This window comes from Myxocyprinus asiaticus, chromosome 42, assembly GCF_019703515.2.
Source record: "Myxocyprinus asiaticus isolate MX2 ecotype Aquarium Trade chromosome 42, UBuf_Myxa_2, whole genome shotgun sequence".
NCBI classification, from domain to species: Eukaryota; Metazoa; Chordata; class Actinopteri; order Cypriniformes; family Catostomidae; genus Myxocyprinus; species Myxocyprinus asiaticus.
This window is the reverse complement of record NC_059385.1, coordinates 32,996,615-33,022,745: the sequence shown is the minus strand read 5'-3', so window position 1 is coordinate 33,022,745 and position 26,131 is coordinate 32,996,615. Positions and strand designations below refer to the sequence as shown.

Genomic DNA, 26,131 nt, shown 5'->3' with positions numbered 1-26,131 from the left:
TGATTTTCCTCCCCCGACTTCTCGTGAGGTGGCTTTTGGAGTTTTAAATCAACAGCTTCTTTTATGGGATGTTTGACCACATGCTGCTGGAACACAATATGGAAAATTAGAATGTGAGCTGGAAGTGTTTTAACGGGAACACCATACTGGTAGCATATATCCAAAAGCAACCCACATTATTATACGATTATTAAGATCTGACAATTTGGTTTGCAAACTCTATGCAGGCTTTGGATTTTCACCTGTATTTCATGATCTCACAGTAACTACGTTTCCATCCAAGGATTTTTTGCGAAAAAAGTTTTAGCGCATCAAAATTAAGGTGATGGAAACGCAATTTATCGCTAAAATTTCACAAGTGTCGACATAATATTTTTCCGTTTAACTCTAGCGTATAAACTCTGTCGATACATCAAATGTCGCGAAAACCTGGTTTGGAAACACTTTTTGTCGAGAAAATTGGCATTAACGCAAAAATGTAGTGTCACATGACAGAATTTACCGCAATCGTTGCCTGTGTTAATCATGATAAGGTGTAGGATCCTTGAAAGCCAATTTATTGTACGTGATTATGGATTGATCTGAACGGCATAAAGATCCGATCACTGCAAACATGACACTTCCAGGAGTGCCAATACAAATATCTCGTATCAAGACAAGCACACAAGTGCACGGAGAACAAATGAATGGCCACTGTTTGTGATTAATTTAATCGCGGTAGTCATCCGTTTATTTATTAAAGTTGCTTTTTCACACCAATCAAAATATTAGACGGCAGTCACGGAATTAGCCCACAATACAAAAAAATAAATAAATAAATAAAAATAAAAAATAAAATAAAAATTGGGCATATTTCTGTGCACATGTTTTCAATTTAAAAATATATGACAATACTAGAAGAAAAGCTTCAGTGAGCTTTTTTGGAACACTAACATATAGCCCAATTTTATTACATTATTGTTTATACTTTGAAAAAAATGCTGGCAAAATTCCCTATATTAAATTAAATAAATTACCAAACGAAAAACGCATTATATTAAAAAAAAAATTACCAAACGAAAAAAATTATATTTTTAGACCTATATTTGCCTTTTCTTTACACAAACATAAATTAGCCTTACCCTTTCTGCAGACTAATAAAGTCGGCTGAATGACATTTTCTACACTTCAGAACTATTTGTCCAATGCGGAGTTTACTTTCAGAAAACGAGCTTTTGAACATTTTAAAACTTTTAATATTTTTAAATCTAACCCTCTTTACCTCGGATCGCATTTGCTGAGCTTCTTCAAAAAATGTAAATTGCATTATGACACCAAAAATAATTTGTGTTGACAATCAAGTTTAGTTGGTCGTTAAAATTTGCTGGACAAATATACGGGACATAATGCAGCTGTGATGGCAATGCTTTAGATGATTGTTTAAAATAGCCTATTGAATATCAGGAATGTATAATATGTAAACCCTGAAATTACACAGCATCAGTTTTTCTTTAATAGCTGTGCACACAGTAAATACACATCAATGGATTGTCCTTATACTAAGACCGAAAGTTTCCCCCACTACTTGGTGCAGGTTGACAGCTTGAACAGGTCCATGACGATTCGCATTCAGGTCGGAACCGTTGGCAAACTGCGATATGCGCAACATCAGGACCCATATTACAGTGCTATCAGAAGGGCAACTGCTCCCTTTTGATTGCAATTCCTCGTCTTCTGATTGCATTTATTTGTGAAATTAAAATGACAGTAAGCTGGCTAATTTCAATGAATTGTCTCAATACTCTCCACATTTTACCAAAACTTCAGGGGTAAAAAATTAGGGACATCTGGGAAGCGAATTAGCGATAAACACATTTCTGAATGGAAACGCCTTCAGGGCAGATTTCTTTTGCGCTAAACAAAAACTTATGCGACAAAGTATTTTTTTAGGCATGACGTCATCACACACAACATTTTTATTGAAAGGCCATTTGAATGGAAACAGGCAGAAGACGGCAGATTTCGCCAAAATATTTTTACGCATTTTCACTTTGTCGACAACAAAATAGCGCGAAAAGTGGATGGAAACTAGGCTACTGTCGAGCTTCGATTGTGATGAAGTTCCAAAGTAAATAAGTCTGCACGACTTTTGTTAAACGTAAAATAAATATACATATTATGTAAATATTAGTTGTACAGGACAGGCACTGCCTATGTTGCAATATTTAAGAGACGCAAAGTTCTCAGTGCTTCCCCTCATTTAACAGACCAAGGTCATCCAGAAAGCCAGACGATGATTGAAAACGAAGCGTGCACCATTTCATCAAGCAGCCTTGCATCTTCCTTTAACTCGACATGGTGCCGTGGTTGAAGCTCCAACGAGTTCACTGAATTGAGCAAATATAACACGAGTCATGCCTTTAAACACAGCACTGAAAACCGAGCGAGAGGTGTCGTAACGGTCAAAGACGTCTATGTAGCGCATGTTTACATGGGCCAACAAATTAAAAAAGCACAATATCAATAGCAGCATCGATATTCCCGGTGGTTAATGTCATCAAATAAACCAGAAAGAACTCCCGTTGTCACACTTCACAACGAATGCCGTATGAAACATAGTAACCTGAGGTATATTAATTCAATAGTGGGATCTCATGTATTAGTAGACTCTCGAACATTATATACACTAGCCTATGTTTCTTTCCTTGATTAATATTTGCAAAACATTCCTATCATATTTTACAACAATAAAAATAAACAGATCAAGTACCACAGCTATCATCTGTCACCTTAAGCACAAGATTTAATGCTTACTGATAGTGGCACCTGGTGGCCGAGGCTGGTACCGCATGCTAATTATTAGCTAGCAAGCAAAAATAATTAAATATAAATAAATAAATACATTCTCCTTTGCATTTAACTGTGTAATCATACATCACAATTTCCACCTGAAAATGCCTGGTAACACATTCAAAGAATTTGTGTGAAGCTTGAGAGGGCACAGAGTCTCGATTTCTGGCCAAGAGTGTGTGGGTTTGTGGCAGAGGGAGAAGGGAAAAAGAGCTCTTTTTTCAAGTATGTAACCGTATATCTGGGCAACAGCTTTGAGATGCTTACTCTCATTTTCAGTTTGCAAGGACACATGATTTTAACTCTCTCCCGCTTTGTGCCTCGATCATGGGCGCTGTAGTCTCGCTACCAGCTCGGTGCCTTTTGATGGGGCTGAAGCTGGAGGAGCATTAGATTTGTTAGGGTGTGGCCCTGATGAAAATCGTGAGTGAAGCAACTTTTCAGCAGCTGCAGCACAAATACACAAGGAATGTTTCATAGCCTGCGAGTGCTTTTTTGTAGCTTAGATTTTTTTGGAGAATGTGTATTTGCAGCGTACAACGCTTTGAAGAGCACGAGTTTCCATTCGTCAATGTCCTCCGTGTGGTTCAGCATGGTAGTGGCGTTCACTTTTGAAACGTGCGAGCCAAGTAGGGTGCACATCACGTTTTGGAGAGTTCGGTATACATTCTCTGTGAGAATAGCACCATACGCTGGGGTGTGGTAGAGGCGTTCACTCCTGAATTGCGTGTGAGCCGAATAGAACGCACGCCACATTTTGTAGAGTTCGGCATGTATTCTCACCTTCCACAACGAGATAGACACCACATATTGTCTGCGGATATGCCAAATGAAACTGGATCATCCATCTAATTCCGCTGGCATACACAGGTGAAAAATGCTACAAATGGAGAGCAAGAGGCCCGCAAAGCTTGTGCCGGGTGAAGCCTCCTTGAATTCTCCTCGCTGTATGTCCAAGCTTCACGTATCTGTAACGTCTGGGCTGTAACCGTCCACCAGAGGGAGCCCTCACCTGAATTCTGAACTGTCACTTCCTGTTTCCTGCCACATCAGTTCCTGCCATGTCACTTCCTGTTTGCCTTGTATATAAACCATGCATTCACACTCCCATATTGAGAAGTATTGTCAGTTCATCTGCCTTACCAAGCGTTTATAAAGTGTATTCTCGTTCTGCCTCATGTTATGATCTGCCTGTTTATTGGATTCACGTTTCTGGATTACCCTTTTTGTTTTGTTGACCTTATTGGATTATTTGCCTGTTACCTACCTCTGCCTGTTGTACTGACCACGTTTGACTCTTCTGCATAATGGATTCAAACCCAACCTCCAGTCTGAGTTCGTTACAGAATATTTCGCCTGATCTGAATCCAGCGGAAGTGTCACAGATTCAAGCAGCCTTTAACTACCAGAGTGAAGTGTTACAAGGATTCCACACAACACAACTTGCCAGTTTGCGTGCCACTAACGAACATATGGCTCATTATATTCAATCTCTTCCACCGACCAGAACGGAATCGGTAAGATTTGCCCTACCAGACAAATTTGATGGTTCAGCTAATAAACGCAAGGGGTTTTTGCGGCAATGTCAGATATATTTCTCCAATCAGCCTCATGTATTCATTTACTATGACTCTACTCACTGGAAAAGCACTGGACTGGGCATCAGCTGTCTGGGATATGGACAATCAGGTACAAACCTTGTTTGAGTATTTCTCGAAACAGATTAAAAAAGTGTTTGAATATCCTGCGGGGGGACAGGATGTTTCTGTACAACTATTATACTTACACCAGGGAAAACTCTCAGCTGCTGAACACGCTGTTCAATTCCGAACACAAGCCACTCAAAGTGGATGGAATGATATTGATTTAAAGTCAGTCTTCCACTGAGGGGCTTAATCACAATTTACAAGCAGAATTGGCATGCAGAGATGAAACCACTACCCTATCTCAATTTATTAACTTGGCTGTCAAGATGGATAATTTAATTCGAAATAATCCCAAATCAAAAATGTCTCAAGCCTCTTCACCACCGATCACATCAGTCAATCATTCAATCCCAGAACCACCAAAATCCATGCAAATAGGATATATAAATTTGTCATCAGAAGAACGCCTTTGACGTCGGTGCAAAAGGCTGTGTTTCTACTGCGGACATTCAGGTCACCAATGTGATGCATGCCCCAATAAAACCAAGACCTCCAACAAAGAAGTAAGGGAATTTCTCCATTTCCTTTTAGACAAAGCTTCAAACTACCACTAACAATAGATTTTAATGGTAGTCCTCACTATGTTTCGGCATTAGTGGATTCTGGGGCAGCTGTAAATCTGATCCATCATGAAGTCATCACTGAACTCAATATACCCACCTTACCATGCACACCATCCATCAACATAACAGCCATAAACAATGAACCAATAGAAACAGGCATTACACAACAAACTATACCTCTGACTATACAGATTGGTCTATTCCACACTGAAAGGATTTCATTTTATGTAATATCCTCCCCAACGAACCAAATCATCCTGGGCCACCCATGGGTAACTGTACATAATCCCAACATATCCTGGGCACAAGGTGAACTCGTTAAGTGGTCAAGTTATTGTCAGCAAAACTGCTTCCAGTCTGAAATCACTCTGCCATGTCTCTCCACCAGCATAGAAAGCCCCATTGTTCAAGTTCAAACCAAGATTCCAGAAGAATATGCAGAATTTGCTGAAGTTTTTAATAAAACCAAAGCAACCCAACTTCCCCCTCACCGTCCTTGGGACTGCGCCATCAAACTCCTGCCCAATGCAGCTCCTCCTAAAAGCAAGGTATACCCACTATCACTTCCAGAGACTCAGGCTATGGAAAATTATATAGAGGAGGCGTTAACTTCAGGCTTCATACGCCCTTCCACGTTCCCTGCTGCAGCTGGATTCTTCTTTGTGGAGAAGGATGGTGGTCTCAGACCCTGCACTGACTACCGTGGCCTCAATTCAGTGATGGTCAAGTATAGATATCCACTGCCACTAGTTCCTTCTGCCCTAGAACAACTGTGTTAGGCTTGAATTTTCACCAAATTAGATCTCCGAACCTACAACCTCGTTCGAATCAGAGGAGATGAATGGAAAACAGCCTTTCTCACCACAAGGGGCACTATGAATATCAAGTCATGCCATACGGCCTTGCCAACTCACCAGCTGTATTCCAGTCTTTCATAAACAAAATTTTCAGTGACCTTCTAAACCAGTGTGTCATTGCCTTCATAGACGACATCCTTATTTACTCACAAACCAGAGCACAACACATTCAACATGTTAAGACAGTACTAACTCGGCTACAAGAGAACCAACTGTATGTTAAAGCTGAGTAATGTGAGTTTCACACCACCAGTACTATGTTCCTAGGATACAATATTAGTCACCAAGGGGTGGAGATGGATATGTCAAAGATCACGGCAGTAACAGAATGGTCATGTCCCACAACTATCAAGGAATTACAAAGGTTCCTAGGCTTTGCAAACTTCTACAGACGGTTCATTAGAAACTACAGTATCACCGCAGCCCCGTTGACTTCTCTTCTGAAAGGTAAACCCAAGAAGTTGCAATGGACTGACTCAGCACAAACAGCATACGAAATGCTCAAGACCAAGTTCACGACAGCCCCTATTCTCAAACACCCAGACCCTAACCTTCCATTCATTATAGAAGTTGATGCTTCTGACTGTGGAATAAGAGCTGTTCTCTCACAATGACACGGCACACCAGGCAGAATGTATCCATGTGCTTTCTTTTCCAGGAAGCTGACCTCTGCATAGAGGAACTATGATGTGGGCAACAAGGAGCTTCTCTCCATCAAAGCTGCATTAGAAGAGTGGCGACACTGGTTAGAGGGGGCGGCCCACCCATTCCAGGTAATAACAGACCACATGAATTTAGAATACATTAAGAGTGCGAAACGTCTGAACCCTAGACAAGCACGGTGGTCATTGTTTTTCACAAGATTTCAGTTCGCAGTCACATATCGACCCGGCAGCAAAAACAGCTAAGCAGACGCCCTCTCCAGGAGGTATGACCCTTCACACGCCACTAGTCACCAAGACTTTATTCTACCACCATCAGTTATTATCGCTCCCATCCGATGGGACATCATGGAAGAGATTCAGCGTGAACAGCAAACCGACCCAACCCCAACAGCATGTCCTCCTACCAAACAATACATACCACATACTCTCAGACAACGCATCACCCAGTGGGTCCATACATCTCTCAGCACCGGACACCCAGGTATCCAAAGAACTATAAGGCTAGTACGTAATTCATTCTGGTGGCCGAGTTTAATTCAAGATGTTACTAACTTTGTCTAAGTCTTGCTCCATCTGTGCACAGTCAAAAACCCCCAGAGAACTTCCCGCTGGACTACTTGAACCACTCCCCATTCCACAGAGACCCTGTTCCCATCTATTTGTGGATTTTGTCACGGATCTCCCTAGTTCTAACAGTTTCACTACTGTTTTGGTTATTATAGACAGATTTTCAAAGTCATGTCTTCTGGTTCCCCTTAAAGGTCTCCCTATAGCTATGGAAACTGCTAATGCCTTGTTTCATCATGTTTTCAGAGTTTACGGAATACCAGAGGACATTTTGTTTGACTGGGGTCCCCAGTTTACTTCACAAGTATGGCAGGCATTCTGCAAACAGCTAGACATTAACATCAGTCTCACCTCAGGCTACCACCCACGGGCTAATGGACAGGTGGAGAGACTCAATCAGGAGATCGGTCGCTATCTCAGATCGTACTGCAGCCGTGAACAGGAAAAATGGAGTGATTTTCTTCCATGGGCCGAGTATGCCCAGAATTCCCTCACCCATTCCTCCACAAGACTCACTCCCTTCCAGTGTTCTGGGTTACCAACCACCCATGTTCCCTTGGTCAGGTGAACCATCAACAGTACCAGCAGTGAACGAATGGGTCAGGAGAAGTGAGAGTGTGTGGGACAGCGCTCATGTCAGGCTCCAACGTGCCATCTGGGTTCAACGAATTCAAGCCGACCGTAGGAGTCATCCCCACCCCAACTACCAGCCAGGCCAGAGGGTCTGGTTGTCTTCAAGGGATCTTCGATTGCGACTACCCTGCAGGAAGCTCAGCCCCAGGTATGTAGGTCCATTTCATATCCTGAGACAAATTAATCCTGACTTACAAGCTAGAGCTTCCTGCTAACTACCACATCTCTCCTTCCTTTCATGTGTCATTTTTAAAACCGGTCCACCCTGCATCTGTCCCTGAAACCATGGAAATGGAACCTCCACCGCCTTTGGAGATTGATGGAGCTCCAGCATACCTGGTCAGAGAAATCCTAGACTCAAGAAGGAGAGGGGGCCAGATGCAATATTTGGTGGACTGGGAGGGATACGGACCAGAGGAGAGATCGTGGGTAGAGACATCTTAGACCCCTCATTGACCCGCGAGTTCCATCTATACTCAAGAACGTGTATATACAGTATCACAAGCATTTGCATTTGTTTGTTTTTGTATGTTAATAAAAAGAACACACAACAGTATTTTATCAAGAGGGTTAACAATCTTCTTTTATAAATATAAGGATAGTGGCCAGCATACATGGGAACGACTTAAATACTGTTTAAAAAGCATTCCAAAATTCACCTTATGTTGGTTAAAAGAATGGCCAGAGTGTGCAGTACTGTAATATAGGCAAAGCGTGGAGAAGTTAAAATATAAAATACTTTTTTTTTTTTTTTTTTTTTTTTTTACATAATCCCTATACTTCAATGTTATTTCATGGTTTCCATGACTTAACTTTTATTATAAAATGTGAATAATAATCATAATATATATAGCTGCGAGCAGCAATTAATGGGGTTCAAGCGGTTTAAGGCCTTTAAGCACATGTGTAAAAAGGTATTATGTTTTATATAGCAAGCATGTAACCATCTGCATCATAGATGGAATAGACCATTTACAGCCAATACAGGCAATTTGCTAAGGAAATACATGGTTTTTAAAGCTTTTTAAAGCTCATAGCGCCACCTATGGTCCGGTCTCCATAAAAGTCTGCATGCTTGTGTAGAATCATATGTTGCATGTGCTCACCTAATTTCATGAAGTTCTGAGTTTTTGTTTAGGAATTATGGGCTTATTTGTACACTTGACCACGCCCATTTTCTAAATGACACTGTTATAGCTACCCAAAGGGTAAAGTTCAACATTTGTTTTGATAATTATTGACCTAGAGAGTCCAGAGAATTGTACTGCATTGGTTTTATTGAGGTTGAGTGAAAAACCTAGGACTAGTTCACAAAAGTAGGTTTTTTAACATAATCGTGAATATTTAATGAACAATTTGATTGACAGATGTGGTTTTTGAGGCAAAGTTGTTCAGTATGAGGAGATCTAACAAATTATATGAATTATAGCTGTGTCCCAATTCAGAGGCTGCATCGTTCAAAGGTAGCATTTGAAGGCCGATTGCGTTACTGCTGCGCAACAAAGGCTGTCCCAATTCGAAGGCTCCTTCAAATGCGGCCTCCAAATGTGTCCTTCATTTCCCGTGAAATGAAGGATACAACAGATGGATCCTTCGCGGCCTTGCCTACCCCAGAATTCATTGCGTGCCAGTGACGACAGGATTTTTTGATAGAAATTGCCAAATTACATTTTTAAACGTAAGTATTGGGTTTCAACTTACTCAAATATTAATGATACAAATGTAAAAAAAACAGCAAAAAAACCCCAAAAACTTTAAAGTGGTTCAAATGTTTACTTATATCTTACTAAGATGCAATTATATATAGTTTATACTCATATACAGAAATGGACCATGGTGAAAATATTTAGACAGTTTGTGAACCCTGTTTTGTTTTCAGACAGTTTAATATAACTTTCAGAAAAGTCCAGTACAAACGTTAAAGTCACTCGGCAGCTGTCACAGTTGTTAGGTGACAAGAACAGTCCTCCGTAGGCTAGACTCTCCCAATTAACAATGCTCAGTCCGACCTTCATGGCCTTCAAAGGTGTGGCCTTTGAAGTCTGAGTCCTTCAAAGGATGCAGCCTTTGAATTGGGACACAGCAATTGTGTGTATGTGTGAAACACCACGTGATTACAGTTGTGTAAAACTCGTTAGCGCCATCCATTGGCCGATTTATTTCAAATTTCTCACAGACCTCTAAGGCCAGGAGTCGAACAGGCCCACCGAGTTTTGTGCCGATCAGCCTCCGATAACCTTGTCTAATAGGAGCTCAAACATCATTGGCCGATGGCGGCCATGTTTTTTGAGATACGCCAATGTCCTCATAGACGGTCATGGCACCTTGGACAAAGACACTGCATGCCGATTTTCAACTCAATCAGACTAACAGTTGCGTAGTTAGAGCTGTTTTCATGTTTTTTTTTCCTGTTATAGCGCTATAACGCTATAGCTTTTTTTAACGTTTTTTTTTACTGTGACCAGATTGAGCTCATACACGTGTACCGAGCTTTGTGAAAATATATAATTTCATTCGGGCGTTATAGCCATTTTAGTAAAAATGGCCCGCCCTTTTCGAACATTTTGGCACCCCTTAGTAACCGCGAGTCGAAATTTCAGTTTTATTTTTTGATAATTATTGATAATCAGACTCCAGAGTATATTTCTGCACTGGATTGGTTCCGATTGGGCAAAAAACCTAGGACTAGTATGCAAAAGTGTGTTTTTAACATTATCTGAAATATTTACTGAACGGTTTGACAGACACCAATGCTTCTTGAGGCAAAGTTGTTTAGAATGAGAAGAACTATCAGGTGATATATATTACTTGTGTTTTTTCACAACACTGCATTATATACAACCATTAACACCTACAAAAATCGTGATACCTAGTGGCTGATTTTTTTAAAACTTTGCACAACCCCCTCAGACCAAGAGTCAAATAGGTCCACCAAGTCTGTTCCAATCGGTCATTGTTAACCTTGTGTAATAGCTGCTGAAATTTGATTGGCCAATGGTGGCCATGTTATTCAACACACAATGTCCATATAGACAATGATGGCAGCTGAGACAAAGACAATGTATGCAAATTTTGAAGTCAATGGGATTAACGGTTTCATAGTTACAGCCAATTTCATGTTTTTTTTTTTTTTGGTATTATAGCACCACCATGTGGCAAAACCGTGCCTTACATAAGCATGCCAAGGTTGGTGAAGATATCTCATTTCCTTCAAGAGTTATAGCCATTTATGTAAAATTGGCCACTCCTACTTCCGATATTTTTGCATACCGTAGCTAGCTCGAGTCACAAGTTAAAACTTTTTTTGATAATTTTTTATATAGAGACTCCATAGAATCGTTTGGCACTGGTTTGGTCCTGATCAGACGAAAAACCTAGGACTAGTTCGCAAAAGTAAGTTTTATGAAAAATCCAAGATGGCAGAAAATCATGGAATGGAAATGAAATCGGAGATATACGTTTTGTTTGGTTTGAGCCAAGGATTCCAATGGTATAAAGCACTTGAGTCTACAAGTCATTCATTCTACAAACGGTCTAGGAGTTATGAGCAATTTCGTGTTTTTGATCGCTGTAGCGCCCCCTATTGACCGATTTTGCCGAGTCCGTGTTTCTGAGTAGCGAGCAACACTACTACCATCTGACCAAGTTTCAAGTCTCTATGCCTTACGGATTGCTCTGCCCGCTCAGTTTTGTGGCGGAATAATAATAATAATAAAAATCTTAACAATTACAATAGGGTTTCAGCGCTAAGCGCTTGAACCCCTAATTAGTAGGTTTGTCCAATCTTTCAACTGGTAGTCTATAGGCCATAAATAGCAAGAAATGCATTATTATATTCTTCAACTTCTGTGCAGAATATTTGCACAGAAACTTCCTTAAAAATCAATTAGACAATTCACACATCAAATGTAAAAATATATTTGTTACATGATCACCTGATTCCTCAGTGATATTGCTAGTTATGGAGCTCCCTCCTGCAGAACTTCGCTGTTTGTTCTCTTTGAACAGCTTCCGTCTCTTTGCCCAGTGGTCTGAATTTTCCTCTGAATCTTTATGAATTGAGTCTGCTGGAGGCCTGAGACGCTCTTTGACCTCTAATGAATCTATGAATGATAAAAATGAAGATAAAATCAATCAGCCTGATTCCAGCTACATAAATCCAGAGCCAATGATGATGCAATGTTGAACCACAAAGGTAGTGGTTCTTAACTAATCAAGCATTTATTTATTATTATCATGAACGGCATAAGCCCAACAATAGGCAATATTATTAACATGACATTGGCTGAAGAAGAAAATGGTCAACATTGGTTTCTAAATATCTCTTGAATTTTGATGTTTCCATGCGGCCAGCAGCCAATAACTCACCGCAAAAAACAAACTGTGGCTGGCACAAACCATGTTTATCCTCACTGCAGACAAACCCATATTTAATGTTCTCTGGGTCATTTTGTTTCCACCTTACTTAATGATTTTCGAGGGGATGTCAAACAACACGTCCATTTTTGCATCAACCAAATATGGCCAGTTTATTGTGCCAAAAAAACTTACAGTGTGACTGAACTCACAATATTAGAAGCAAAAAAAAATAAATAAATAAAATAAAAAAAGGGTTTTCCCTTCCATTTTTAAGAAGGTTTTATTAACTAACTGTACACTATGGTTAGTTGCAATTCATATAGCATTTAACATGATTGTTTTCCTGTTGTCCTATGCTATCAGAACAGATCTGTGATCCATTTTTGGGTTACAACCCACCTGTTGGAACCAGAGTTTAAAGAATGCATAGAAATATTCAAATGCTTACTTTTTGAGGCACTTTGCTGTTCAGATGACTCATTTTTATAAATCCTGGGTGTCCAACAGATGGCTGTGTTTATGTTATCAGAGGCTTCATTTGTTTGCTTGGAAACCGTGTTTGAGTGCACTTTTGCCATTTCCTCAACATTTTTCTGATCATCCTTTGCTAACTTCACTGTTAAGAGTTCTCCAGGCTGCTGGAAGGAAGTGTCTATCTTTACATTTGACTGCATGTCTTCCTCTAAACTAAAATGTGCAGAGGTTTTGACCTCCTGAATTTGAGACAAGTCCTGGACCTCTTCCGCAGCTCCCAGAGACCCAAAAGGTGACTCACTCACAGTGCTCAAAGCATCTGTTTGATGTTCCTGTGTAACATCCTCATCAGGTGAGACGAAAGATTTGCCGTGTAGACACCTCTGCTCACAGTCGCCAGTGATTATCGTCATTACTGAACCCCTTCTTTTTGTTAGGGCTTCTGCCTCCTCTTGCTCACATGTGTTAAGCTTGAGTTTATTGGGTAACCCTTCATTGACATGTTCTTCAGAGTTGCACGGTGATGGTGGGATAACATGGATAAGAAGTTCCCTTTGATGACTGTCCATGATGTCACCATCAGGATTGGGCTCATCCAGTTCCACCATCTCCTCATCAAAGCCACTTTCAGTCACCTCGTGCTGCTCAAGTTGGTCTGCTGAAGTGCTTTCTTGATCTACTACAAACATCTCAGCATCTGGAATCGCTGAATCGTCGTATTGCTGTGTTGGCTTGTGATATTGTTCAGCTCTAAAAAAGACTTCTTCTGGACTCCCTTCTGACCTGGATGGATAGAATGGGTTGTTGATTGTACTGTAAGCCTTAAGTTTGTGAATAAAAGAGTCAGGACCAGTTGTAGAGCTTGAGCTTGGTCTATAGCTGCTGCTACTGGAAGATTTACATCTTTCAACCCCAAATGGGCAAAATCTTTCATCTTCTACATAGAATTTACCCATCCTCTCTGCTTGAGATGGAAGGGACTGCATGAAAAAAGAAGAAAGAGTCCCAGATGAAAATGACTCTCTGTACAAGGGAATGCAGTCTCCTCCCTGGTTCTGATATGCCACTCCAGGGAAAGTCTTCCGTCTTTTGGGTGGTGTATCCATGTAGCCTGAAGGATGGGTTTTGGTTTCTAGGATGGTGATGCTGTTGTTGCGTAAGCGTGTCTTCCTTTCATGATTGTGGATGAAGTTTTTAGTGAAAGAAGATCTGCTCAATGGGACTCTAGGATTTATGAATAAGTGTTCTTGAGGACTTTGGTTGGATAGTTGTTTACAGCAAGTGGTATCATTTTTCCTGTTGTACCCATCTAATGAATTCTGGCATGTAAAGTCTTTGTGGCACAAGGTACCCTCTGGTGACATAAGAGTGCACTTGGAATCGTAATGACCATTGAAGTTTTTCATGGGAGTGATCTGACACAATGCAACATTTTCTGCAAGATCATCCAGTGCATTACCCTTCCTATCAGCAAACTCATCCGGGGGAGGAATATCCCATAATTCCTCATTACTGAGACTGGAAGGGAGTAACAGTTGTTTCTGAGGTTGCCAGAAATCAGAAAGTGATGAACAACAGGAAGATCCATCAACCAGTGTGAAATCTGTGTCTGTCTGGCCATCTGTGTTTCCCCACCAAAAGTTATTTTTACAACAGCTTTTGCGACAATCTGCATCCTCAGGACAGTCCCATGAGCTTTGATTCTTGGCAGCATCTAGATTTGCAATGCTAATTTTATAGCTAAAATTCTCAGTGACATTTTGTTTGTAATCTATTCCATGTTGGTTCCATGAGTAGAGGTGGGAATTTTTGGGACTTTGATGTTGCTCAGTTTGACTTCTAATATGAGTCTGTACTCCTTCACCTTTGTCGTTTTGAAGAATGACAGTTGTCTTGATATCCGAATCATCTGACGTCACTACTTCACTGATCTCAAGTCTCATGCTTGGCGTCATGCACTTAAAGTCAGTAGTTGTGGTTGCTATCACACTACTAATGGTTCCCCTTACAGAAGTCTCATGGCATTGTTTTAACACAACTCTTTGGGAAGACAGTCCAAAATTATCAACGGTCACAGAATGAGTAAGTTTTAATCTTGTATCTCTTTTTACTGGATCTGAGACACTGGCTTTTTTCCTTTTGTCCTGGGGAAAATCTTCATAGCTTTCTTTTTGTCTGTTTTTTTTCTCCCTGGTTGGGGCCTCAGTCTCTTTCTCATCTTCAGACTCTGAGAGTATGTTCTCTTTACAGGAAGAGTCCATCTCTCCCTTCTCAGCAGTTTCCTCCCCATGAACCACAGAGTCCACTAGAGTCTTTGTATGTTTTTCATAATTATATGGAGAGCTACTTTCTGTATTAAAATAATGATCAAAAACAAAAACAAAAAACAGATTAAATCAATCCTTATCATCACATTGAAATGGCCATTTCTGACTTGACCTATTATTTGTAATTGGCTAGTGTTTATTTTTTGTTTATTAATGTGATTATTTACTCATTGTATTGCCACTATAAGTGCTTTTTAAAAAATGTATAAACATTTTTCAGGATTTATCCGTTACCATTGTAATTTAGCTTTAATATTGTGAAAAGTACATTGTTTTTATCTTCTTTTTTTTTTTTTTTTTTGGTTAAAGTATGCTATGGAGTCATTCATTTAATTTTAATAGTAATTTCTAAAGAATAACAGCTAACTGAAGGGATTATGTAGATGCACTATGATGCTGAGTGCTAAGAATATAGTCGTCACCTCCTAATCCTACACTGGTATCTTTGTGTGTGTTGGCTGTGCAGCTGCAGGCATGGGCTAAGCGTGACTCAGACAGTGTTTATAGGATTATTCTCCACTTATAGGTCAGCACTCACGTTTACTGCTGCTGGAGCTCTTCCTTCTGCGACTGTTCCTTCTCTTTCTCCTGCTCATTCTGTTATGTGGAGTGGCATCAGGAATTCTTTCAACTGCAGCAAAATAAACATCTGCTCTATCAGAAATATTGTGTAGACCACAAAGGCCTTTTGAAATAGAACATTTACAATGTAAATACCACTCATGATGAAAAAATCACTCTTGATATTGAATACAATGACAAAATTACCCAACATTAATGTTAAATTCTAGGTAGACCGGTAGCAGATGCGTAAAATGTCCATGGAATTTTTTTTAAATCAACTTCATGCGTTTATAATTTGTATTATTGGTTAACGTTCATCAGTATTTGTATAACGCTTTTCACAATACTTATTGTTTCACAGCAAATCATGCCTTGGTGTTTTTAAGCCCCCAGTGAGAAAACTAAAAATTGTTCATTTTAAATGCTCCTGTGGTGTGATAAATGAATTTGTGATCAATGAAATTCCATGTGTCTCTCATCTAATAGAGGTCATCAAAGCTGCATACATAATTATTTAGGCTTAGTAAAATACTGTCATACCGCAGAACACGTCAACTTTTTAAAAGTATTTAATGTCTACCTGTCACAGAAAGTTTGCTAAAAAACAGTGTGAGAAATCATGGAAAACCCGTACAATTATTAGTATTATTATTATTATTATTATTTATTTATTTTTTTTATGCAGTTGCACGACTAGAAAATATGTCTTTGAAAACACATGCCAAAGTTGGCACACTGTTGCTCCAAAATCAATGTAAGCTCATCAAGAGACAAAAATGTGATGTTTCAAGCTATATGCTGTTCAGTAGACTCCAAAGAGTGTGGAAATGTTGCTTCATGGAAAGCTAAACAATGTATCTCAAAACAACAGAAAACATTCCAAATGTGTTGAATTACTTCATTAGAGATATTATGAACAGTGAAACATTTTGATACATTTTTAATCTGAGGATTTTATATTTTATTTTAATTGTTCTAAATGTTTTTTTTTTTCATGAGTCCTTATCTTGCCATGATAACCACTAACAAGAGGCACAGTCAGACTAAGGAACATCCAAAAAATATATGTTCTTACCTTAAGGCATCCAGTGCACGTTTCTAAAGTGATTTCTTTAGAGAAGTAATGATGAAAAGGAAACAGTTGGACAGTGGCATCGCCTGATCAGGGCACTGCTCCACTTCTTATTGTTCTATTCCTGACATAAAGCCCAGAAGGAGCTTAATAGAACTAATCCCATGAAGCTCCTGTGATGTCAGGTCGAACCCTGTGTCAGTGTCTGCAGCACCTTTTACATGAAAAGCACCAAAAGCTTTTCTTGTCTTTTAGTTTTTATTTTTTTTAAGGAAACATTTATTTATTTTACTAAGTGAGCTGTTGTTAAGCACAAACATTGTTGTAATTTATCTAATTTTGTTGTGCAGTTTGTGCAAAAACAGATAATCCATGTTATTTCAGCATGATTTTAGAATGTTCCAAAGAGCATCTTGCGTGCTTCAGTGGAAGTGGAGAAATCTGACCTTTTGTACAAAAGTCACAAAATTACTTGCATTTGATTAATGACCTTGAAAAAATGCAGAATGAAAACATTTCTTATTCATTCTGCATAATTTTTCTTTGTTTTACTTTTTATTTTATCCAGATTTTCAATGTGGTCTCAGACGTTTGAATTCCGCTGTACATTAATAACCAAAAAGGTAATATTGTATTTTCCAATGACCATGGTCATGATGTGGATTAAAATCCCATACTCTATAGTTTTACAGAATATCTTTATGTTGAATGAATGGGATGTGACAGGCTTGGCAATACTCATTCTAAAGGCTTCTTTCAGTTAGCACAGGTTTTTTTATTTCTTTTTGGAACTTATTGATCGTATGCCTCATTGACCTGAGCTTATGCACCTGAAAAAAGAATTATTTGTGGATAATGTTAGCAATATTAAATAAAATATGAAAACAGTCTTTACTATTTATCACACTAGTGTGCTTTCATGTTTAACCAGGAAGTTTGTTTTGAAATGCTTTTATTCTGTACAAAATGGCACAAAGTCACACTTGTTGTGTTCCTGGTCAATAATGACTGGCCATTGAAAATGAATGGGGGAGATAAAAAATAAGAGAAAAACTGAGTGTTCAGGAGCATGTTCATCATGTTCATGTTTACATATGTGCATGTGTGCTTGCAAACATAAAGGCCTTGGACATGTGCATGCGCTCATACACACAAACATGTGCAGTAACACACACAAACACACACACACACACACATGCTCACGTACATGCACAAACTCTTTTGAGTATTACATGCTTTCTTTTTCGCAGAAATTAAATTTATCCTACCCTGAACTGCATCCAACATCCATTCATTCACCCAACATTACCACACACACACACAAACAAATGCGCATGTACACGCACAAACTCTTTGAGTATTAAATGCTCTCTAACATGTTTGTGTTCACATATGTTCATGTGTGCTTGCAAACATAAAGGCCTCGGATCTGTGCATGCACACATACACACACATATTCATGCACACTAGCACACACGCGCACACACACACACACACACACACACACACACATGCACACTAGCACACGCACATACACACATACATGCGCACGTACACTACAAACTCTTTGAGTATTACATGTACATGAGCTTTTGTGTGTGCGTGCGCATGTGTGTGTGAGTTAGTGCACATGTTTGTGTGTATGAGTGCATGCACAAGTCCAAGGCCTTTATGATTGCAAGCACACATGCACATATGTGAACAAGAACATGATGAACATGCTCCTGAACACTAAATTTTTATCTTATTTTTTTATCTCCCCCATTCATTTTCAATGGCCGTTTATTTTTGACCAGGAACACCACAAGTGTGACTTTGTGCCATTTTGTACAAAATAAAAGCATTTCAAAACAAACTTCCTGGTTAAACATTAAAGCGCACTAGTGTGATAAATAGTACAGAATGTTTTCATATTTTATTTAATATTGTCAAAATTATCCACAAATAATTCAGTGAGGTCAGTGAGGCCTACGATCAATAAGTTCCGAAAAGAAATACAAAACCTGTTCTAATTGAAAGAAAACAAGTTGGCAAAAAAACGAATCCAATATTTGGTGATAATATAGCATAATGAGAGATTTATAAGCAATTTTTATAGGCTGGTCATTTTTGACAGGGAACATCAAATTATGTTTAAAAAAAAAATTCAACACAGCACAAGGGTTAATAAAACCAAAAATATGCAAGATCGCAAAAGAGAAACAGAAATTTAGAGCGACATGGGCTCTGTTCCAAAACCTAGGAAGGCATCATTTTAAGGCATCATGGGTGCACTCCAGTGGTGTAGTCTTAACAAAAAAAGTGGTTTAATATTACCTAGTCACTGTTCGTGGAATGCAGTGGGGTGGGGGGGGCGCAACTCTGTACATAATAGTTTATGGGTCATTCCTACAATTCGGTGGCATTTCGGCTTTGAAACTTTTGAAAAAATCTTCATGTTTCATCATTACAGGGACATGTGAAAGACTGTAATACTGGTCAAGCTAAATGACAAAAAAATTCAGATACACATCCAGTTAAATGGGTTGCGTTAGGGTGGAAAATAACAGGGAGGACAATAACAGGGTGGACATTCAGTGAATAAATTAGCCACTACGTGGTCTGTGATTGATATCTAGCAAACCTATTTAATTAAAAATAAATACAGTATATTGACATTTTAAAATTACATTAATTTCCCACATGAAATCCAAAAAGGATTTTTGAAGGTTGTTCAGTTTACTTAATTAAAATAAACTAAAGCAACACAATTCTAGAACATTTTGTCTTATCTTGATTTCATTACGTTCTGTCCAATTAAATCTGTAAAACTGAAGTTTACTTAATCAATTTCCCAGCATGCTTTGCAGGGGAATGGATGGGGTGAGCAAATAAAGGAAGATAAGAATAAGAAGAGATTTTTATATTTTTCATGTTTAATGTTGTGTTATATTGGCTTTTAAAAGGATTGTTTGTTAGGCTGGTGTTTTTTGCAGTTACCATTGTGGTGAAGATTGGCGCTTGTTCTTAGGTTTAGGATGGAATCTCACTTTTGGTGAAGATTGATTTGAGTGTTGCTTAGCTCTATAAGCAGTTGCTATCAATCTAACAGTTCACTGTTGTTACATTTGCTCATCTGGCATATATTAATGGTTAATAAAATTAATTTAGTTGGACCAACTTAAGACAATTTATTAGATCTGATCTAGTTGCTCTGACAAAAATGAATTTAAGTTTGTATAACTAGAACAAGTTAGTTCAAACCAGTTCTTTTATTGTTGGAAAAATTTTATTAAATTGCTTGGAAAAGTTTTCCTCAATTTAATTAAGTTAATTAACTTTTTTTAGTGTATTCCCATGAAAGGGTGGACATGTTATGCTTGACTAACACCACAAAACAAAGGAAAACATATATAAAACAAAAGAGTTACAAACTTCATAACCTAATAAAATAAATATCATAGTATCATGCCATATAGGGCTGGGCAATAAATCAAAGGACACACAAAATAACTCCACTATCAGTGTTAAAATTACACATTGATTTACCACAAATAAATACATGTTAGTGAGAGAACCCGGTCTGAAAGTACTAAACTCTTAATTGTATGGGGAAAAAATAGAAATCCAATGATTTAGCAAATATGTTGTCAAATAAGTTTGACATGTAGTTTTGACACTTGAAACACTTGAAAAGGATTTAATTTATTTAAAATTGTACTTTTAAGCCCAGAGAAGTGTGTAACATTATAAAAACTTTATTCTTTTTAACACGCCTATCAAAATTGTAATCGGGTGAAATTAAACAATATAAATACCAAACACTTGTACTGGAGACTTAAATGTTACCAAATTGGAGGAATGACCCATACAGGTGCTTCTGTGTGAGATGCTGCTTTTCATTGAAAAACAGTGCGAATGGATGCAAAAATGCACTAAACTTACTACTAAACTTAAAATGAAAATTGTATACAAGGAACAGGAAGAAAGGGAGAGAAAAGGCTTACTATGAAAATAGTGTATTTCTCCTTGCATTAGTGTCATTGTTTTGGCAGTAAATAGTATTTATCACGATTGAACTGTAAGAAAATCAAGTTAGCCATTTTAACTAAACCTGTACTGAACCTGTGTATGTCATGAATAGGTGCATTTACTGATGTTTTAAAATCCCAGTGGTAGGAAACAATTAACACACTGGAATGCTATATATTTTTTGACAAAAATCTCCTGCTTCTGACAGAAAACACGACAGAAGACGTGTGCTGATCTTTCCCACAGCTGCTTCTGTCAAGTATAAAGCAACAGCGGATTTCTCACACAACTCACGCAAAAGGTGTCTGTGTTTCAGGTCCATTTCTCTCGATTTGTGAAACATTCTCAGCAGTTTGGGTGTGTGACGCTAAAATACGGGACAAATGTCATCGCGTATGGATTTCATACGGAATGCAATTTTTTCCCTTAATTACAGGACAATTACTTATTTTACAGGATGTTTGGCAACATATATTTTGCTTATTAATTTTACCTGATACTGCTTCAGCGTAAGGGTGACTCTATCTCTCTCTATTTCTCTCGAAGTCCCTCAGTCGATGATGGCTAGTGATGTACAGTTTGTGAACGAATCGCTCTTTTGAACCAGTACTTTTTAGTGAACGATTTGAACCAGTTCACATCTCGAGTCTACACTGATCCACAAGTTACTCTATCTTAACCTGTCTCTCAGATGTGCCTGATACTCTGACTCAAAATGAGCCGATAACCGGGAGTAATATGATCCTACAGCGGGTGATATCTGCTTTATCTGGGTCTTCTTTGCAATGAACCGCTTTAACTAGTTCACAAAACGCTCCGGTCGCAGCAGTTCTACAGTATAATGAAAAAAAACTTTCTTCCTGAAAAATCTATGCCAAATGTAACTGAGCAGGATGAGCATGCACAATCTTATAGTCTTTCCTATTATTTAGGATAAAAATGTTTATAGTTAATGGGCATTTGTTGCGTGCGTGTAAGTGACTGTTCAAACTGCAGGTTACATTTTTTTCAGTTCTGACTGCAGTCGCTTTTGCTAGCATGTCCACATTAGTTGTCATAGTAGGGAAATTCCAGCATTACGGATGTGACATTTTCATTGAAAATGTGAAATTAAACTTCATATATAAAGTACTCATTACCAGTATATCAAACATTATGCAAACTTGCGTATGTTCACCATGCATGAGTGTTAACCAATGGATGTTTTTATGAGTTGTCAAATATTAACACATTCTTTACAGAAAAAGGCTTGCAAAACAGGAGAGATGGCATATGCAATGTTTTTTGCTGCTAAGGTTTACAACTGTCCCATTTTTGCTTGACGCCCGAGATTTTATCCCATACGGGACGATAAAACATCCTGCATTGAAGGCTTTGTGTCCTGTAAGAAAATGGTCTGACAGTGAGACCCTTTCTTTTTTGAGAGGATTCCCACCTGTATTGAAGTGCTCAAAATGCTCAAGCATCTCGTATTCACGTGAAACTTTCAACCTTATCGTGTTGTGGTGGCTCGCAGCTGGCGTGTGTAACTGCACCTTAATGCACCTCTTTGGGTTAGTAAAGCCAATGTCTGCATTATTTTATCCTGGACAATCATAAGATTAAATTAAAACTCTGAAAGATGTAATAAAATGGTCCTTCTAAACTCACTTTTTAAGTAATGATGATACTTGAAGACTGCTTGCTCACCCAATTAAAACAAGCCAACTCTCATGTCTCTAGGACATTCTGATCCGAAGATACCACACTCTAATTGAAAGCAATAGATTTGGTTGCTAGGGTGCTCTAAATTGTTGCTAGGGTGTGGCTAGCCAGTGACCAGAGAGATTCTTATTGGCTGATTACTAATCTGACTGAAAAGAGCCAATCCCCAAGTGTCTACGACATTCTGTTCTGAAGATATCCTTCTGAGCCATTTTGAATGGAAGTCTATGTGGGCGGTTGTTAGGGTGCCATAAATGGTTGCTAGGGAGTGGCTACACCATTTCCAAGATGATACCTAAAGACTGATTGGAAGCCCGAGTGAAATGAACCCGCCCCCACGTCTCTACGACATTCTGATTGGGAGATATGATCTGACAACTTTCTTGCATTGACTGCCATAGTAGGGAAAAAAAAAAAATTCATGGGAGAGACCCTCGCCAATGGGATGTCAATGGGACATTTTCAGGACATTTTTTGCCCCCCAGGGGTGCATCATACCCCCAACACCTTAGAAAAGTCATAGCACAGGTGTTGTCAATAGGCCGGTCGATTTGACACCTCATTTGTGGGTCTACAACAAACGGTGCGGGACGAGTTAGGTGCCAAAGTTTGTACGGAATAATAATAAAGAACTAGATAGGTACATTTCCTGAAAAAAATGTATGTGGTGCTTGCCGTGGCAAAATTCGTCACCACGATGTCCCAGCAACTGCCAAAAGTTGAAAGAGGCAACCCCCATGACAGTAGGATTTTGTGGTGCAGAAATATTGGTTTTGTTCAGTGGTTGCTAGGGTAACCCCATCTAGTTGCTAGGCAGTTACCAGGGTGATACTTATCAAGGCTTCGCAAGCACCACTAATAAGTATGTGAGATTACAATAGTGATGCTTTGCTTTGCAAGCACCACTAATAATAAATATGTAAAATTATAATAGTGATGCTTTGCAAGCACCACTAATAAGTATGTGAGATTATAATAGTGATGCTTTGCAAGCACCACTAATAAGTATGTGAGATTACAATAGTGATGCTTTGCAAGCACCACTAATAATAATAATAATAATAAGTATGTGAGATTACAATAGTGATGCTCCGCAAACACCACTAAAAAGAAGAAAAATAATAATAAGTATGTGAGATTACAATAGTGATGCTTTGCTCCGCAAGCACCACTAATAATAATAATAATAAGAAGAAGAATAAGTATGTGTGATTACAATAGTGATACTTTGCTACGCAAGCACCACTAATAAATTTAAATGGAATATCAGTATGTTGGCTTTCTCAAGCCAACATAATAATAAGCTTATGTAGTAGATCAGTATGTTGGCTTTGTCAAACCAACATAATAAGTATGTGAGATTAAAATAGTGATGCTTTGCAAGCACCACTAATAATAATAAGTATGTGAGATTATAATAGTGATGCTTTACTCCACAAGCACCACTAATAAGTATGTGAGATTACAATAGTGATGTTTGCTCCGCAAGCACCACTAATAATAATAAGTATGTGAGATTACAATAGTGATGCTTTGCTCCGCAAGCACCACTAATAATAATAAGTATGTGAGAATACAATAGTGATGCATTGCAAGCACCACTAATAAGTTTAAATAGTATATCAGAAGGTTGGCTTTCTCAAGCCAACATAATTATTTTATTTTCTTACTTGTAGAGATCTCACATTGATCTGAGAAGCAAGAAAGATTATTGGCAATACCTGGATGACCAGTCTGTTACATCTTTATTCCCGATGCAGATGTTACTCAGAGATATTAGACCACTAGATGGCACCATTGACCAATCTAATGTAGTACTCCAGAGTCCTGCATAATAAAGAGTTATACTGTTTGTTATTTATTATTAAAGAAATGTTCCAAGTTCAGTACAAGTTAAGCTTAATCGACCGAATTTGCGGCATTATGTTGATAACCACAAAACATAATTTAGACTCGTCCCTAGTTAAAAAAATAAAAAAACATTTTAAATGAAATTAAAATAATGCAGTTACAGTAAAACACTTACAATGGAAGTGAATGGGACCAATACATAAACATTAAAATACATACTGTTTCAAAAGTAAAGTATATCCAGTATTTAAACTTCACTGTCATGACAATGTAACTGTGGTAAACCCTATAATCTGGTAAATGCCATAATACCAGTAAATCCCTGATTTTATTGCACTAAAATCATATTAACACATATAATGTTTACATCTAGTGGCTATACTTTTGAAACTGTGTGTATTTTAATGTTTATTGACTGACTTCCTAAATTTCCATTTGTAAGTGCCATACTTTAAATGCAATTTTTGCTCTTCCTTTTAAATTAAAGAGGGATGAGTTAAAATAATTTTTGTGGTAATCAGCAGTATACCACAAATACTGTCAATTGAGCTTAACTTGTATTCAATCCAGAATATTCCTTTTGGCAAACATTTCTGTGATGTGGGGTTTTCGATGAGGGCCATTATCGGAGGAGCTGTAAACAACAAAAAACAAAACTGAGTGGTGGAAGTGGTTGGATGAGATTATGCATCTATCATGGGTGACATTTCAGATGGATTTGAATTTGAAGATGAAGAGGGAGTAGGTTTTCAAGAAGTTAGATATCAAACAAAGCGTAAAGGGTCCAACAGTTTGTCACCAAGGATGAACAGTAGTTCAATAATGAGACTACAAAAAAAACAACAACAAAAAAAAGGCTAGGGGAGAGAGGACTTCTCCAGAACAACGAAATGATAAAGAACAAGAATATAAAGTGATACTTACATTTGAGGAAGAATTGGGACAACATTTACATCCAATAAGTTTATGTAAAGCTATTGAAAAAAGCTTTGGGACTGTTAAACTTGCTAGATGTCTGAGGGGTGGAAGAGTGATAGTGATTGTAAATAACCAAGCACAATGAGACAAATTGTTTAAATGCAAAACACTGAATGTAGGAAAACTAAAGGCAAAAGACATAGGAGCAAGGGAAGTTAGCAGAGGGGTAATTGCAAGAGTGCCTCTATCAGTTTCAGTTGAACAAATTAAAGCTAATGTGAAAGTACAAGAAGCTAAGCGACTCATTTCACACAGAGATAATAAAAAACAAGAAAGCCTGTGTGTATTGCTCCAATTTCAAGGTCCCTTACCTGAGTGAGTTTTCATTGGAATGATAAGCTATCCGGTTCAAGAATATATACCGCCACCGTTACAATGTTTTAAATGTCAGCGAATGGGTCATGTAGCAGTATTGTGTAGAAACAAGCAAAGATGTGCAAAATGTGGAGGAGAGCACGAATATGAACAATGCAAAGCAACAACAAAACAATGTTGTAACTGCGGAGGAGAACATAGTACTGCGTGTGGGGGATGTGAAATACAAAAACAAGCACAAGAGATTCAGAAGAGATAAAAAGTCATATGCAAAAGCAGATAAAGCTATCAGTGGTATCAGGAAAATGGAAAACAGAAATACGACAGTGGAAGGGTTATCTGGAGGATCATCTACAGCAAAGATGAGTGGCAATCATACCAACGAACCTAGGAAATGTTCACATAGCTGTACAATATCAGAAAAAAACCTCACAGCTGTATAGAAGAGTAGATCAGATGGACTAAAAACCATCGTAGAAAAAGCAACAGAGTTTCTAAACATAAGCGGAATATCTGACAAAAAAGATACATTAATTATTATCACAATCATCTTATGAAGAATCATCACAGGTGTCTAGTTAGGGAATAAATGTGTCTAAAAGTGCTGCAGTGGAATATCAGAAGTATGTTTGCAAATGGACAAGAACTTAAGAAAT

The 26,131-nt window shown here is 38.3% G+C and overlaps 1 protein-coding gene across 1 annotated transcript in view; it reads right to left on the bottom strand.

Annotated features, from left to right (window-relative positions):
• Positions 1-16,723, bottom strand: part of pdzph1 (PDZ and pleckstrin homology domains 1) — a 68,213-nt gene extending 51,490 nt beyond the window's left edge. The window contains exons 1-4 of the mRNA XM_051683232.1: positions 16,620-16,723; positions 15,519-15,611; positions 12,628-15,003; positions 11,756-11,923 (exon numbers count right to left, since the gene is read on the bottom strand). Coding sequence (XP_051539192.1) covers positions 11,756-11,923; positions 12,628-15,003; positions 15,519-15,576 — 2,602 coding nt within the window. The 5' untranslated portion in view covers positions 15,577-15,611; positions 16,620-16,723. The remainder of the gene's footprint in view (positions 1-11,755; positions 11,924-12,627; positions 15,004-15,518; positions 15,612-16,619) is intronic.
• Between the last annotated feature and the right edge of the window lie 9,408 nt (positions 16,724-26,131).